Source organism: Mustela erminea, chromosome 3 (genome assembly GCF_009829155.1).
Source record: "Mustela erminea isolate mMusErm1 chromosome 3, mMusErm1.Pri, whole genome shotgun sequence".
Taxonomy (NCBI): domain Eukaryota; kingdom Metazoa; phylum Chordata; class Mammalia; order Carnivora; family Mustelidae; genus Mustela; species Mustela erminea.
In genome coordinates, this window is record NC_045616.1 from 61,395,083 (window position 1) to 61,412,510 (window position 17,428).

Genomic DNA, 17,428 nt, shown 5'->3' on the forward strand with positions numbered 1-17,428 from the left:
CAAAGTTCTACCACTATAAATATTGTGTCTCTGTGTTTTCTTTTACTGTAGAACTGTTTTTCATGTCCTACTAATGTATTTCTCCCTGTACACCTTAGGGTGCCCCACGCTTCAAGAAAAGCCATAGTTTTAACATCAAAATACCTCCATTTTCTTTTGACTGAATTCTGTAGTAGGGAAATGCTGTGTTGCCCGGATGTATCAGAGCTGAAATATTTTAAAATATGCACCTAAAAAGAAAATATTTTCAGTAGAATGGAAGTATTAATATGTTGTGCTTGCCCAAGAGTGCAGCATACCTACTAATAAAAATAAATTTTATTTTCTTATATGAATAAGGGGAAGTTACTGTGACTTGGTGTGTTTAATTAAAGATTATATAAAACTAGGGCATATTTAAATGGAATAGTCAATAATTTTTTAAAGTTTTTGTGAAGGTAGGCTATTTTTCTATCTAAAGGGGTTATCATTCAAAGATTCCTTCATCTTGGTGTTCGTTGAATCATATCCAGTACTTCCAGAAAGTACTGGGCACATACAAATACCTATACCTAAGGAGAAAGCCAGGCTTCTTGGCACTCCATCATTATAGTGCCAGAGACCTTTCTTTTTTCTTTTCTTTTTCTTTTCTTTTTTTCTTTTGCTATAAGCCATCGCAGTCTATAGTGTTCCAAAGACCTGTTGTAGAAGAATCTCACAAAGAAAATTTCATACAAGATTGTAAATTAATAGTCATCTTTTATTTTCTGCCTTCTTAAGTGGTAAAAAAAAAAAAAAAAAGAATGATTAAATTCCTCTTTGCATTTGCTTTTCTTGGAAGTTGATTATTACTACAGAAGAAAACCATCTTTGTGATTTTATGATTTTATTTTTCTGTTGATGAATTGATGCTTACATTTGCTATTCTTACCCTTTGCTGGCTAAAGCGTGCCTCTCTGCTTTACACCTTCTCAGCAAATCCAGGTGAGTGGCACATAAGTGACAATTAAGGCTCTGGCACATTTGTTATTAAGGGGATATTCTTTTTTTGAAAAGTGCTACTAGAGTATATCTAAAGCAGCAGATCATTGTATACCTTTTCTATCCCTCAGCTTTGGTTTAGAATACTTGATATTTCGATTAAGTGTTCTGTGCTCTGCTGTGACTGAGGGATTTTTCCCTGACTAGCCATACAGAACCGCAGCGCACGAGAGAGGTGCGCTCGCAGAACAGCTGTGGTCCTCTGTGGAGTTGTTGCCAAAATTCCTTTTTCTTCTGCCATTTTACTTCTATGGTTGTTGATTATTTGTCTGAATAAATCTGGCAGCTGTTTGCTATGTTTAATAGAGCAGAAAGGCTACTCTGAATAAAGCTATTTGAAAATTTGTTTATATGAAGTATTTGTAAATCCTTGCAAGTCTCTTGGCATTTCTGTATCATTCTTTCTGTCTTCCTGAATTCATTCTTTGATATGGGACTTGATGCTGGCAAATTTACTACAGTTTTAAAGAGTCTCTTCGATAGCATCTTTTTAGTTATAGATTTCAGCTGGTTTGATAATCGAGGTCTCAATTCTGAACTTTACATATGTATTTGCTTTTATACTACTCTAGGAAGAGCTTAGCTTATTTCAACAAATGATACCTAGAAAGGACTCACTCACTGAAAATCATAAACATCCATTTCCTCAGATTTTATCAATGCAAACATCTGTATGGTAAAATACCAGTAAATTTAAGAAGCACCTGTGTGTGTCATTGCTTGCATACATTACATATTTTTTCTACTTTAAATAAAATGAACTTAGATACTTAATACTTCATTTCACAGGGCATATATTTTAAGGCTCAAGGAATGCATTAAATGCATTAAGTAGGAAAAATCATAAAGATGAAGAATATTATATTTTTATACTAAAGATGTACATAATTAAAAGTTTTACAGTATTAAATAAGAGTGCACCAAACACATTGTGCATATTAACCTATTTTAAAATGAAAAGGGTTTTATTTCTGTCATTTTTTTCTCGGTTGTTGCATTTAGAGTTCTATAGCTAAACATGCATGTTTATAAGGTTGGTGGTCACAGTGCTAAAAGAAAGAGTGGTTTATCCTAGATATTGAAGTTACCTATAATATTCATATCAAGAATTTTAAACCAGAAGCAGAATTTTTTTCATTGAGCTTTGAACATTGGTTGAACATGGTTAGAATTAGTTAATGATCTAGCTATAGAATGATTTTGGTACTGTACATTTTGAGATCCTCTCCAAAAAAATTGGCTTCTTAAGGCTGGTTTAATTATTATAAGAGATATAAGTCAACTGTTTATTCCAAATTGCCTTCTCTTATTTTCTTTTTATTAGAAATCTAAAACTTAGAGAAAATTTTTAATTGTGTTTTCTGACATTATTTGATATATATTTTAGCAGTTAAGTACAGCTGATTAACCTAAATTAAGTGCTCTGTCCCCCTGCCTCTCCAAAATTTATATAAATTCTAATGAAGCAACAAATTCTATAGTCTGACAATTTTGAAGTATTTTCCTTGTAACTTTACCTTTATTGTGTGTGAGCAGCCTATATGGTATCTAAAGTCTGTTTATTGTGGGAGAAACTTTTAATGATACCTTGGCATATTTTTCTTTCTTGTTAATTTGAGAATTTCTGATATATTTTCATTTAGAAAAATCTCTGGTTTAAGAAACCTAGAATGTTTACTTAATTTTATTATGATTTATGCATCCATCTTATGGTTTCCTAGCTAGCAAGATGCTAATTCTTTAAATGGTCAGACATTTACTATTTTCTGGCCCTTAACTACCACAAGCAATCATATTTGATGCCCCTTAATTAGAGCACCTTTTTTTCTTTCCAGGTTCTTTTTCCACCTCAGCAATCGAGACAATACATTTGCTTACCATGCTGCTCTCCTAAGTGTTCTTTTGCATGTAAATTAATCTTGATTCAGTTTACACTGTCATGCTGAGTGGTACAAATTGCCTATAACAATAAAACAGCATGAGTTAAAAATAAAGGGGGGTGGGAAGGCAGATTGAATGTGTGCCTTACTTGATAGGATGTTACTTTGCTTTATGCCAATACATTAGCTGACGATAATGAATCTTCTGTTCTGAAAAGCATGGTTTAGTTGATTTTTTAAATTTTACTTCAATGGAGCAGTACCTTGTCTTTTATAGACCAAGTTAGACAAACCATTAATGACAAGAGTGTTAAGGTTAAATATGAAGCAATGCATTCACTTCTCTGAGTGCTATCCATCTTTCCATTTACAGGAGCTTGACAAAAGTACTGGCTTTGTACAACATTTCCTTTAATTACATGCTGCGGGAAACAGGCTTTTAACATAAACATAGTTGCATTCATTTATTCAGCAGTTGCTCTTCAATAGAGCTTAATGGAGAAGGTTTAAATCCTAAATGAGTACACACATCTCTCAGCAGTGTTATGTCAGCAGCCACTGTGCTTTACTTAAAAGCAGTGTTTGACTGCTTGTGTAGTTTTTAAAGCTTTTGCCTAATATTGAAGTTAAACAGTCTAAGACAGAACATAGTGTCCCCGAATTTGAAAGTGGTTAGTAAAACCTGCTCTTTGTTAAAAGCTTAGATAAGTCTTTTTACAGTGTTGGGCTTTCGAAATTTTGTGCTGCTAATCCTAGGGGTTCTTTTGAATTTCAGGTCCCATTTGCAGTAAATAACTAAATTAAATACATAGCCCTGAAGGTTCAGAGCCTTTTAGAAACATAAAATCAAATTTACCATTTTTATACATTTGGTAAACTACTGTGCACATATAAAATGTCTCAGAAGTTCTCATTTCTACTAGATACCATTAGATGTTGATGACTTTTATCACCAGTCCAGGTAGATGACATTTATTATAATTATTCTGGGTTTTTTAACCTCGCTACTAAATTTCAGTTATTTGTTCCAAGGGTTTGGCATGTTACTGAACATTTTTACATGAAATTTTTATATTAAAGGCATGTTCTATGTTAACTGTATGGTTTTTGTTCATGATTTTGCTTAACTTTTTTTTTTTTCTTAAATATTTCTTTAAAATGTCTCTGGAATTTCCAGATTTTCTTGATTTTCCATTTACATTTTTTCCTTTGTTTCCATATGTTTTGCTTCAGAAATTTCGGTTGGAGTTTTCATAATTAACAGTATATTTCTGTTCACTAGGCAAATGCTGTAATATTTAGGTATGAATATAATATAGCTACTTAGATACATGTGCATTTTTTAGAACCCCATAACTGTTCAGTGACTTTCAGTCATGGCTAAGATAACTTTGATCCGTCAGTTGAGGCCATTCATCAGGTAATGTTGCTAGTTATTTCAGCTCATTTTGATTTGTTCTTAGGCAACATTTCGCAAGAGAGATCTCTGAATGAAAACAAGAGGGAAAAAAACACGTAAAAGCATACATAGTTGACATAGTCCAAATGAGTATATTTTAAAGGGACTGAAATTGAATAGAATCTTTGTGAGTCTACATTTTTATTTTATAATATTGAAAATCCAATTTATTAAGAGTTATGTTCCACTGCATTTTTATGTGTTTCCTACATGGTAAGGATTTAAAAATTTTTATAACATTTGCAATTATTTTAATTCTATGATAATTATCTTGAAAATTATATTCTGGAATGGCATTTTTTTTTGCGTTTTTTAATTTTGGCTATGAATTTGAAATCGTTTTTATGTAATTTTCCTAAAGAGATGAGTAAAGAGAGCCTTCTTTTGCTCTTACAGGAATGCTAACAGGAATGAATGAAACATCTACTGTAATCATTGCTGCACCACAGAATTTCACTCCTTCGGTGATCCTTCAGAAGGTTGTAAATGTAGCCAATGTAGGTGTAGTCCCTTCTGGCCAAGATAATATACACAGGTAGGTTCACCAACATGTGATGTGGAGATAACTTGTATGTATATATATAATTTTCACTTCATAAATATATAATTTTCACTTCATATTTTTCCTTCAAAACAGTAACCCTGAAACCTGTATGTGCCCCCCCCTTTGTTTCTGATGAGATATTTGATTGATTGGTTTGTGTTACGGCTCTCTTCCCTATTTATGCAATCCTTAGTACACTGGGATGTACTGTCCTGAAGGTCAGTGTACTCGTATTTTATAATAGCTTGGTGATTTGTAAAGGTACTATTTGTGAGCTGTGGTTAAGAATTTATTCTATTTCACCAGTCAGTGGATTTCCAGGAAGAACTGTTTTATAAAGCAGTGCAGTTGGACTTTTTTACTTGAAATGGAGGAAGTTTGGGTACCATATACAGAGTTGCTTTTCACAGCAGTCCCTTGAGACTGTTTCCAGTAATAAGGAGCTACTAGAAAACCAGCATAGGGCCAAATGCAGCTTCTATTTCTTAGACCAGATATATCTTCACCACGGAGCATTTAAGCATGAGATCCAAGTCATTTGTCCTTAAAGGTAGCAGAGAATGTGATTATTATGGTTGCTCTCTTTGTGATCTATGTGTGCCAGTAGCTTGAAATGAAAGTAAAGACAAAAATGATCCCCGTAAACGAACATGCGATTATTACTTAGTCCTATGTGAGCTTAAAGGAATTCATTAATTCCACCTTTAATTCCTCTGCCACCCCACTGCCAGTAGCATACTTCTGCCTTTATCCATGTATTTGGAAAATGAATTTAAAATAAAAAAGAATGCCTTCAGACCTTTAAAAAATGTTTTTGAAAAAAAATTATTTTGGGTGGGTACCTGGCTGGCTCAGCTGATAGAGCATGGAGCTCTTGATCTCAGGATTGTAAGTTTGAACCCTACATTGGATGTAGAGATTACTTAAAAATAAAATCTTAAAAAGTTTTTTTCAAGTTAATACAGGGGTAAGAGAAACCCCCTTATAAAGAGTGTTTTAGATTTATCTGAGATCGGAGTTTTAGATTTATCTCTGCCATTACTGGGCTTGGTAATTTGAGACAAGTTATAACTTCTTATGGGCTTTAAGATCTTCATCTCTTTAGGAAGGGGTGACAGGGAAAAGAGGGGGTATTGAAATGAAAGTCTGTCTTAATCTGTGGAAGAACATTGGTCTTGGCCTCAGAGGAGCTGAGTTCAAGTCTTGATCTGCCATTATTTGGAGTTGCCTAACATCATCTACTAATTGGGACAGAATGAAAACTGCATGTGCTAATAAAAAAACAAATTTACCCTATTTTGAGGAGATTTGTTTTATTTTAAGAGAAACGTCTTTAGTTAAGTTGCAGTTTAAGAGGTCTGATGCTTCCATTTCCTAATTTCTAGCAGCCCTACCTATCTCATATAGGGTGATGATAAAATAATAAAATGGGTATTAGGTCATCATGCTGGTACCACCATGCAGATATAAGTTATCAGTTACTGTTGTTCAATAGGGGAAAAAGTGAACAGAAGGCTTTTCAATGAAAATATTTTGGTTCTGAGTTTCCTCTTTTAATTGTTTTCTGCTTTAAATACTTCTTACTTTCCTGGGTGATTTTCTCTAGCAGAAATTCTTTGTTTTATTTATGGATACTTTGAATTATTGAAATTCCTACAACACTAAAATATCCTACACCAACTATAACTTTTAGCTTATACAGTCTGAAATTTTACCTGACGCATCTAGTATCCAGCAATACTTCAGTCCTGCTTTAATATATCCTTCTGTAATGTACAGAAAGGCATATAGTAACCGTTATTTATGGTGGAACTTCTGATTTATTTTTTGTTTTGTTTTATATGTGGGTTAACTTTTCTGAAAGCAATGGCAGCTTTCCATATTTTTGTTTCTTAGAAGAAAACAGCCAAATTATCTTCTCAAAACCAACTCAAAAGCTGCCTTCTTATTAGGAAATAGACTAAGAAAGACACTTAGCACAGTTGCACAATTTTTATTAGTCCATCGTTTGCCTATAACTTGTCTTGGTGGTTTAGAACTTAATGTCTGTTCAAGTTATTAAATTATTGTCAGTTCTTAATTATCTGTACTAATTCAGGGGAGACACGCAACTAAGAACTGTTTATATTTGGCTTTGGAATGCAGAGATTGCCTCCAGACTTAATGTTTATGGTCCTCATACACATCTGCAATGTCTTGACACTTCTCTGATCCAGCTGTATGATTGGCTCTGTAACTTGGGGGAGGAGCCCAGGTTACTACTGAGTCAAAAGTGAGAAACATGCCTGTCTATAATTAGGATTAGGTTGTGCTGTCTTAATGTGCCTCACAAGTCTCTTTAGATATAATTGAAAATGTTTGCATTTGCTCTCACAGTTAAAGTATGGCTGTGTTAATGTTCTAAATTTTAGAAAGCTTCTAGGTAATAAACACCTGGAGTTACTTGCATTTTCCATAGAGAAATTGTTAAAAATTATCAACCTGCATATGTAACAGTTTTTTGCCATTCTTTTATATTCAGTAACAAAACAAAAATGAACAATTGTTAGTAAAATCTGTACCAGTGCCTTTTTTAATGTCATTTAAAATGAAATGGTAATTACTTTTTATATTATAATAACAGAAATGAATACTTTATCCCTTCATTGAGTTGTATTCATGTTGTTAGGTATAGTGTTCGGTATCATATTATCCTCCAGAATTAATGAGTTTATATATCTAAACTTAAGTTACTTAATGGCCAATAACAAAACTGAAATCCCTGTGAGCTTTTTGAATGACTCCTTTATTATTTTGTGACAGTTGCTTTTTAAGTTTATGAAGACTAGAACCAAAGCCATTCTTTTTTTTTTTTTTTTTTTTTTAAGATTTTATTTATTTGATAGAGATCACAAGTAGGGAGAGAGGCAGAGAGAGGCAGAGAAAGGGAAGCAGGAAGCCTGATTCAGGGCTCAATCCCAGGACCCTGGGATCATGATCTGAGTCAAAGGCAGAGGCTTAAGCCACTGAGCCACTCAGGTGCCCCCAAAGCCATTCTTGTATTTATTAATGGTAATTGATTTCAGATTACTTTAAAAACAAAAACAAAACAAGTGTGAAAAGCATTTTGGATGTTAGTATTTTAAGATGGGAAATTTCACTATGGTGTATTATTCTTGGCTGGCCTATGTTCTACTTAATTTTTCACGATCTTTTATTTCTGAGAGGACTTTTCAATAAGCATCAGAGTATTCTTTCCGACCATTCTATGAGTAAAGTTTCCATTGTCTTGATTTTGGAATAATTTATTCCCACTGCTCTTAAAATTTAAATAGTTTTTACATTAAATGCCAAGTTAAAAAAAGAATTAATATAAGAATTATTTGAGAAAAGGAAATCTTCATTAATATGCAGAAGTGTGTAATTGCATAAAGTAGACATTTTAATTGAATACATAGCAGAAAATGGTTCCTACATTTCAACAGAGAATGGCCTCCATTAAGAAAAAGTCAATTAAAGGAGCACAAGTTTTATGGAATTCATTTTAAAAAACAGGAGCATTTCTTATGTTATTAACTGCTTTACAAGATCAGTAGGAAACTGTGTATCTATTGTTGGATGATATGACATTTAGTTTTTATTTTCTAAATGAGCAGTAGTCTCAGAAAGCCAACCAGTAAACTATTGAGATACAACTTTATTTTCATTTCTCTGGTACTTGCTTGGTGATTGAAAAAGCTGCTCTTTGAGAACAAAACCATCCAGTTGAGATCTACAGAGTTATGATCATTATGGCAACCTGCTATTTTCTAGATTACAGTTACCACATGATAAGGGGTAATACAGAAAGGAGAATTTAAATAAAGTCATCAAAAAAGCATTTATTAACCATGGAGCTGAATATTTTCATGTCCTGTGTTAGATATTCATATTAAAACATGTGAGATTCTATGCATTGTAAAAGTCTTAAAGCATATTATTTAAGACAGGACTAATAATATATAAATAAAGTATATACAAAGGGCAGAGTGAACAATAGTAAACCAGTAGATGAATGGACTGCAAAGAGAAAATGTTAATATTCAGTATGTTTAGGGGAAGAGAATTAGAGAGACTAGCAATGGGAATCTTAGGTACATTCAGAACCAGGAAAAATTTCCTGTGTTCCTCTGAGAAAGAAATCAAGTAAGGGTTTATGACTGATGTTTGTATTGAACAATGTAGAAACCGTGGTGCATTTTCTTTTATTACATTGCTTGTCCTCTCATAAAGGTACTAATATATAGTGAGCAAAAAGAAGAAAGCTAAAAATCTGTAGTTCCAAAATCTTTAAGGCTTTTCTCTACAAAAGAAACCTGTGGAGGGTTGTGTAAAACTGGGACCTACACCGGAGGACCCAGATTTGGTACATCTGGGGTATGGCCCAGAAGTCTGCATTGTAGCCAGTGGTCTAAGCAGTTCTAAGGCCAGTAATGTTCCAGAGTTTACAGTTTGAGACTGCCTCATATTGTCAAGAGTTAATGACAGCTACATGACACATGTTAAAGTGTATTTTTCCTATTTTTGCATTTCCTTTTTATAGATTAAGAGATGCTAATGGAGGAGATGTTCGATTCTTGCTTGTTTCTTATCACCATGCCGTTGTGCTCCAGCAACGGTATATTGTTAATTATATTAGTGTATTGTAGTCCTGTCTGTGAAACAGTCTGAGACCGCAAGTAGAAGTTTGTCTTTCAGCAGTCCCAACCATTACACATTTTAACCCAGTTTCTGGAATTTTGACATTCAGTAACAGTGGTGTTGTTAAAAAGAGTTGTCATACTACCTACTCATCTTGCCCTTTCATGAACAGCAAACTGACCCTATGAGGGAAAAATGTGATAATTTGAGGGAAAATGAAAAACCTTGTCTCTGCCGTGATTCTGTTTTAGCTCTTATTAGCTTATTCAATAAGGCCCAAGACAGTTTTTGGTTTTTGGTTTTTTTTTTTTTAAGATTTTATTTATTTGACAGAGAGAGACACACAGCAAGAGAGGGAACACAAGCAGGGGCAGTGGGAGAGGGAGAAGCAGGCTTCCCACTGAGCAGAGAGCCCGACATGGGGCTCTATCCCAGGACACTGGGATCACCACCTGAGCGGAAGGCAGATGCTTAACAACTGAGCCACCGAGGCGCCCCCCAAAACAGTTTTTATTATTAACTTGTATTCAATACTTGCAGTCCTTTCCCCACCCCATGTATCTTAATCTGTGTTTGGATCTTGTTTACTGTATCACTTCTTGAATTTGCAAATTTTGAATACGTGCAACTTATGAATAATTACAGTCTTAAGAGAATGAACATTGTTTTACCTATTGTTACTTAGGTCCTTAAGTATTAGGAAAATCTGGTACTGTGGCTAGAATACTGTATCCATAGCAACCTGGCAGTCAACTTTTTAATTTGCCAGCATACCTAAACACAGTTTATTTGTTTCAGGTTTAAAATCAATAATCTTTTTATTTAATTGAAGTACATGTAAAGAACGACTTGTTTCATTTCTAGGCCTTCAGCTCATCCAGTGAATCACTGATATGATATACATGTTTAATGGTTATTTATAGGAGAAATACTGGTATATACTACCGTATCCATCATAAGATGTCTATGCTGTGCAAGTCCATTCGATATTTTTTGAAGGCTTGTGACAGGTTTTCTTGGTGCTAGGGTTACAAACATGAATGGCATAGGTACTTCTTGTTGGGGTCTTTGATATTTGCCTTTCTTCTGTTCTTAGGTTGCTCAGCCTTTGGGCTATTGTTTTTGTTTGTTGTTTTATTTATTTTTCCCTTGTAACTGTGAAATACTTAAATACCAGGTAATTCTGAAAGACCGTAATAGAAACAAGTGTCTTGGTGCCCTAATTTTATAAGCCCTGATACTATAGTAACCATACATCAGCTGTCTTAAATTTTTTTTTTTATAAACAGTTGTTAGTATAAAGATATCAGGCTTTGGTCTTTTGTCCTGTGTAACAAATTTGGGGTCTCAAAGGGGGCCAAAGATTCATGGAACCTCTTTAGAAATCAGGTCTTTCTCAGGTTGGAGATTGTCCACTAGAGGGCAGCACTGCTTTTTTATCTGCTGCTTTGATCTCTGCAAGCTCTGTGAGCAGCATTTCATTGAAAAACAAATGTGGACCTCAGCTAATTTTTAAATGGAAAGCATATTTTGATATTTCAGAAATCACCAAAACTACACAGCTGATTTTTCTTTAAAGCATTCTTTATTTAAGTTTTCTTTAATTCCACCATTTGTGAGGTAATACTCTGTAATGCAACAGTTTTACTGATAGGAATATCTATAACTGTTTTCATGTGGAAATGAAAGAGAGGTATTCTTGATGATTTTCTTTCCGGTTTGATAATTTTATAAGGAATCAAAGAGAATGGGGTAAGAATTTATGTGTTTTACTATTTGCCCATCCCATCCCACCCCCACCAAATAGACAAACCAAAAATGCTTTGGAATAACTGGAATATTTCATGTCTTCTTTGAGAAAGCACACTTAGAGATATATTTAGCTTTCCTGTATAAAGAAAGAGGATGCATCATTGACAAGATAGTATGGAGAATCATTTTTTTATACCATGTTTAAAGACTAGAACAGAATACAGAGAATCCTAAGTTATGATGGTAGCTCTTTTTTTTTTTTTTTTAACTCTTTTCATCAGATTGTCAAAGGAAGATACTATAATATTGCCGGCTAATTTTTTTTAATGATAGGAAAAAATACATTGCTTTGGATAAATTCCCTAAACTTGAATCACATGTAATTTTTTCCCTCAGTATTAATTCTCTTAGGTAATGGGCTAAACTTTAAAATACAATCTTATAGTCAACAAAATGGAATTTTTTTACAACTTACAAGTTCCCTGTTTAAAATGTTCTGTATTAACTCAACATAATAAGGACTTATCATTTTAAAATTTTTGGAAAACAATGCTCCAAATCATCAGGCTTTAGTATTTGATGTTAGGATGCTTATTCAAACCAGTATTTCTTATATATAATGATTGTGTGACTTCATTACACATTTGTCAACTTTGAACTAATTATTTTTATACAGCTAGGGCAGGGCACTGCATCTTGTGATCCTCTTTCTTACTAATAGGATTCTGTCTGCTTCAGCAGGCAGTAATTGAAGGCTTCATGTACAGAGTAGGGGGGAAAAAAGTTTTAGCCTGAGTGGGCCATTGTCACAGCTTCTGGTAACCAGTAGAACAGAAAACACGAGAAAATTGAACTCAGAATAGGAAAATCAGAAACCAGGAAGACTGCCCAAGAGAAGAAAAAGCATGTCTTAGAGCTGTTGCATTAAATGTAGCAAATACGATTCTATTTAAAAATTTTTATATTGTGAATACCCTGGAGATTGATGCTGTCTCTCAGATAAATAATTTTTAATTCATGTTGTCCTGTTAATATTGAAGTTGTTCAAACAATTGAGTTGTAGGATTTCTTTTCCTTCTGATAAAAACATTTATGGTCTATAGCCGGCTTCTCCATAAATCTAATAAAAAGTATGGTTTAAGTGCATGAGGGAATAAGGCCATGTATTATAGATAATAAATATATACAAATTTGTTGTTGTTATCTGAGCTTTTTTCATAATTCTGTCAGTAGTTAAGACAAATTAACTTTTTAGAAAAGTGGTATCTTCATTTAGGTTTGGCAAGCAGCTTATTTTGTCTTTTTCTTTAATCCTAAGAATTCTTACAAGCTTCAAAGATTAAATGTCAGTTGCTAGAGATAATAGACAAAAAGACATGTAATGGAATGAAATACAGATATATCTAAACAGTTTTACCTTCTCAATTGGTGATTACAAACAGCGAGTGCTTGGTGGTGGAATGAAAATGAAAAATAATGAAAAATACCTAGATGGTATCCTTTTAATAAGATGGAGCCCATCATACATAGGCAATACATCTTTAACTGTCATCCTCTTATTTGTTCTCATTTGTGGTGGTACTGGTGTTCGAGGTTGGTTGGCCTCCCAGAAGTCTCTCCCTGTGTTACAGCTCCATTTAGGAAGGTTTTATGTTTTTCATTGCCCGTGTGTCTTTTGAGGGAATGGGAGGTGGGGGATATTTAAAATTTTTTAAATCTTTAAGGTCAGAAATTAAGAAGTTGTTATGACAAAGCACCAAGTCAAGCTGCTTTAAATTCCATAATGGTGCAAATTCAAGTACACAGTTTTGAAGGGAAAAATCTTCCCTCTTCAAGTTTTTGGAACAATAATAGATTATATGCATATTAGGTAAATAAGAAAACCTTAATTTATCAGTGCATTTTGCATATTTGAGAATGTGTATAATCCAGAATCAGAATACTTGGGTTCAAATTCCTGCTCAGCCATTCACTAGCTATGTGCCCATGAGCAGATTTCTCAACTTCTGTGGGCCTCAGTTCCCTCATCTATACTGTGATTCGCCTCGCAGAATCAAACGAGTGCTCGCTACACAAAGCACTTAATAAATGGCAGCTGTGATTATAAGTATGGTAATCCAAAAACTTCACATGCCTTCTGAAAAAGTTTGGTCACAGTGTTCTTCGTTTGAGGTCAAGTACAGAGGTTCTGGTGTCAGCCATTGAATTTACCATAGAAGTGTTTGACCAAGGCTGTCTTTATAATCAATGTTTCTTATGTCTGAAAGCTAGCTGTGTGTTGTTTATTAACTGGTACTCTTTCCCTAACTGTCTTTCAGTGGATTTTTAAAACATAGCCTGTTCAGGCATTAAATGATTAAGAAATTTTGGGTGGTGGCTTTGCTTTTCATGGACCACAACAAACCAGTTGTACTCATGCTGTGTTCCAATTAAATACATCCTTTTTGAACTGTGAAATGAGAATGTCAGAACATCTGATCTTCTAGTCTTCTGCTTTAAAACATTGCTTCCACCATTTGTGCCCACTAGAACAGAGACCTAGTTAAAAGGCAATAGCTTTTTCACCACCTAACAGATTTTATTGCTAGGACAATTTGTTTAGCATGTTACCACTGTAGTGTAAGCAAAGACCTCTTTTCTTTCAGACCTCAGTTCTTACAGTATTGAGAGCTTTGTGGTAATAGGATTTCAAAAACATGTACAAGAGACTAATTTTAATCTCTGTAAACATACGTCAAAATTGATGTTTGTCTCTGCTGAATTTATATTATTGTACCATCGACTCTAAGTTTTTAGTGGAAAAGAGATAAAATGTGCCTTGGGGCTGTACAACCCTGAAATTCAAGTGCTTTTGTGTCCCTATTCAGACATAATCTCCTTCTCTGCAGTCCCAAGGCACAAGTGTTAAGTAAATAAAGGGACTAATAAGACTATTGTTTACATAATTATAACCCTGTCAGACATAGGGACCTCTGTTGAAATATGTGTTAAATGAGGATTTGATGATGACCAGATCTGTGGGGGGAAAAAGTTACATAAATGAGTAGGACAGCAGAGCCACCTAGTATCATTTAGTTTACCAGACAAGGTTTAACAGAAATACAGAAACAGGATTCTTCTATGAACCAGAAGAACCTCAAAAATGTGGACAAAAGAAATGCATAAACTTGTAAGGGGTATTAGGAAAGAGGGACTTTTGAGGGCTGGTGATTTTTGTGTTTTCTAAAAGATGGAATTAGGTACGCAGTTCCTTATGTCTTATGTGGACATCTGAAGAGCACACAGATGTGTATAGTATGAGAGCTTTAGAAAATCTCTTTAAAAACACTGGTATGATTTCTCTTTTTAAACTGGTCACTTACACTTGCTTCTCTCAAGTAGAAAAACTGCTCTGTCAGACTCCTTCCCAGTCTTCAGTGTGTTTGGAGAGAGCAGCTTTCCATGATTGCAGAAAACACAAGAATAAATGACTAGGAAGACTTCTAACATATTTTACGAACAACCCACCAGCTTACATTTTAAGATACAACCTAAAAGTGTTGATAATATTTTCAATTATGTAAAATTAGTGTATTTGTTTTGCTTTTGAGTCATTATTCTGATTATTGTTGGGAAACTGATTTTCATGATTCTGTTTAGGTCAAAAATGGCTTGTTAGGTTTTGAAATAAAAAGACTCGAATGTGTGATAAGATCTTGATGTCATTTTTTTAAAACTCAAAAAAGAAATTACTTTTCATTTAAAGAGAATCTGTTTCCTGCTTAAGTGGCTAATATTTTAATTAAGTTGGGAGTGAAGTTTTTCTGAGTGTCTCCTGATAAACTCCCTCTTTTATGTTGATGGTAATTAAACAGATCCCTGAGGACACCGCAGGCTCTGCGCAGGGCCCATGCTAATTGTCAGACATGAGACACTGACCAGTTGGTTTGCTCTTGAATAGTCCGCAGCGTGCTGTCAGCGCAGCAGTTTTATTTTTATGTATTGTGAGCTGTTGTCAGGGCTAACTGGGTGCCATTGTGGCTGAAGATGTTGCGCAAATTGAGGCAGATGGCTCAGATTCAGACACGTGTCATACAGAAAGGGGAAAGGGGATTGGCCCTGCAAAGTGGGGTCACAGCAGGTCACAGACCTGCTCTACACTTGTTAGTGTTTTCAAAAGCTCATGTGCGGCAACTTTGTTTTTCTCCAGTCATCCCTGCAATCAAACCCCCTCCCCCCCCCCAAATGCGTGGAACATGCTCCATGTGGAAAATGGAGGCCTAGGAGGGTACCGTCCTCTTCCTTCACGTCTCTGGGGCTCAACTGTGCGTGCAGAATGAATTAGCAGGATTGACAGAAGTTCATTGTGCCTCCAACGGCTTTTCAGTCAATTGCAGTGCTTAAAAGGCTAGTTTTGCTTTTAATTCCATGTAATTAGTAGATTCTTCATGTCTTGGAATTTAGTAATGGAGCCTTAGACCTCAAGTTTCCTCTATTCTAAAGCAAAAAGAAGTATCTAACGTCCTGAACATTTAAAAAAAATCTAAAAAGAGGGGCTGTGGTGTTATACCTGGCTGTCATGTGATTTTGTTACATATCATCATCAACATTAGAGATTGAATTTGAATATTTTAACATGCATGCGTGAATTTTTGAAATGATATGAGTTTTATAATGTCCATAAAATTACCTAACTTCTTGCATAATCATTTTCACATACGAGGAATTAAAATTTCAAGCTCGTAGCTTTTCTTAATATGTTAAAAATAAAAATACAGTGGTTTATTTTAAATGGCCCTATGCATGGTAAAATATTAAATATCAAATGAATGACTCCCAAATACATATTAATGAAGAATTATTCACCTATATCTGTTATCCAAACTAATAAGTAAAATAGACTTCCTCTTCTTGTTCTGTTCTAAGAGTGCACTAAAATTACCTACCTGTGGTAAGCATGGTGCTGGGCAGTTTATTGATTTTTCAAAAGAATGCTTGGCTTTGGGTTTTTGGCAGTAGGGAACCTGTAAGAAGTTACTGAGAAAAAAAATATTTTAAACCTATTTGAATCTGTGCTGTCTCCTTTCCCCTACCGCCCTCCCATGATAAAAGTCCTCTCTTTTTTTTTCCTTCAGGTTTGCAGCTAAAACTGTGCACAGTGGGTCGTTGATGCTCATCACAGTGGAGCTGAAGGAAGGCTCTACAGCCCAGCTTATCATCAACACTGAGAGAACCGTGATCGGTTCTGTTCTGCTGCGGGAGCTGAAGCCTGTCCTGTCCCAGGGGTAACCTGCTTACATCTGGACTTCAGAATCTGGCACAGAACAAAAGTGCCTGGCATCCACTACTGCTGCCTTTCATTTATAATAATAGCCCTTCCATCTGGCAGCGGGGGAAGAATACACTCTTGACATTCTTGTCTCCTGCTTTAGAATGCTAGTGTGTATCTATCATGTATGCAATACTTTCCCCCTTTTCGCTTTGCTAACCAAAGAACATATATTTTACTGTCAGTTTTCTCAACTCTTGAATCCATGTGGCATTTTCTCTGTCCTGCTACTTCTTCTGGCCTTCTCCTCTTCCTTCTCTTTTTTCACAACAATGGACAGGAATTGAGTATTTTAAGTTCATTGGAAAATCACCCTCCCTCCCGGTGTAAACAAAAATTAGCCTAGAAATAGTCTAAACGGCCTCTCAGCTTGATATCTGAAAATTGGGGTAGCATACTTTTTAGAATTAAATACAAAAACAACAAGATCTCTGCAAAATTTTGTTCTATGAATTTCCTGGTATTTTAATTGGTTATTGACAACGCTTGTCATGAAATCATCTCTGAATAATAAACTAGCATATGAATAGCATGTGTCTTTGCATTTTTAATAAGAAACTGTGTGTAATCCCAAAGTTCATAAGCTGATATTTCTTTATTTTAAAGTAAATGGTTTGAGTGTTATATTCTGCAAAGAAGAAATCAGTGGGGGTTAGTTAGTAAAAGAAAAACCATTTTCAAACTCAGGTAGATTTTCTAATTGTGTTATAGAGTAGTTAACTCCAAGAAAAAAAAATGTTGGTATATTTAATAACAACAACAAAAATCATCATGTTGTGAAATAAAATGTCTCTTTCTGTGCAATC

The 17,428-nt window shown here is 34.5% G+C and overlaps 1 protein-coding gene across 5 annotated transcripts in view; it reads left to right on the top strand.

The window, feature by feature from the left end:
- The window catches only part of AP3B1 (adaptor related protein complex 3 subunit beta 1), a 348,922-nt gene extending 331,771 nt beyond the window's left edge, over positions 1-17,151 (top strand). For 4 of the 5 annotated variants that reach the window (XM_032334867.1, XM_032334865.1, XM_032334868.1 and 1 more), the window contains 2 exons: positions 4,756-4,894; positions 16,429-17,151. In XM_032334867.1, the coding sequence (XP_032190758.1) occupies positions 4,756-4,894; positions 16,429-16,582 (293 nt within the window). In that variant the 3' untranslated portion in view covers positions 16,583-17,151. Of the gene's footprint in view, positions 1-4,755; positions 4,895-15,503; positions 15,701-16,428 lie in introns of all 5 variants that reach the window. The other variant, XR_004283661.1, reaches the window with a different exon arrangement.
- Positions 17,152-17,428: the final 277 nt, after the last annotated feature.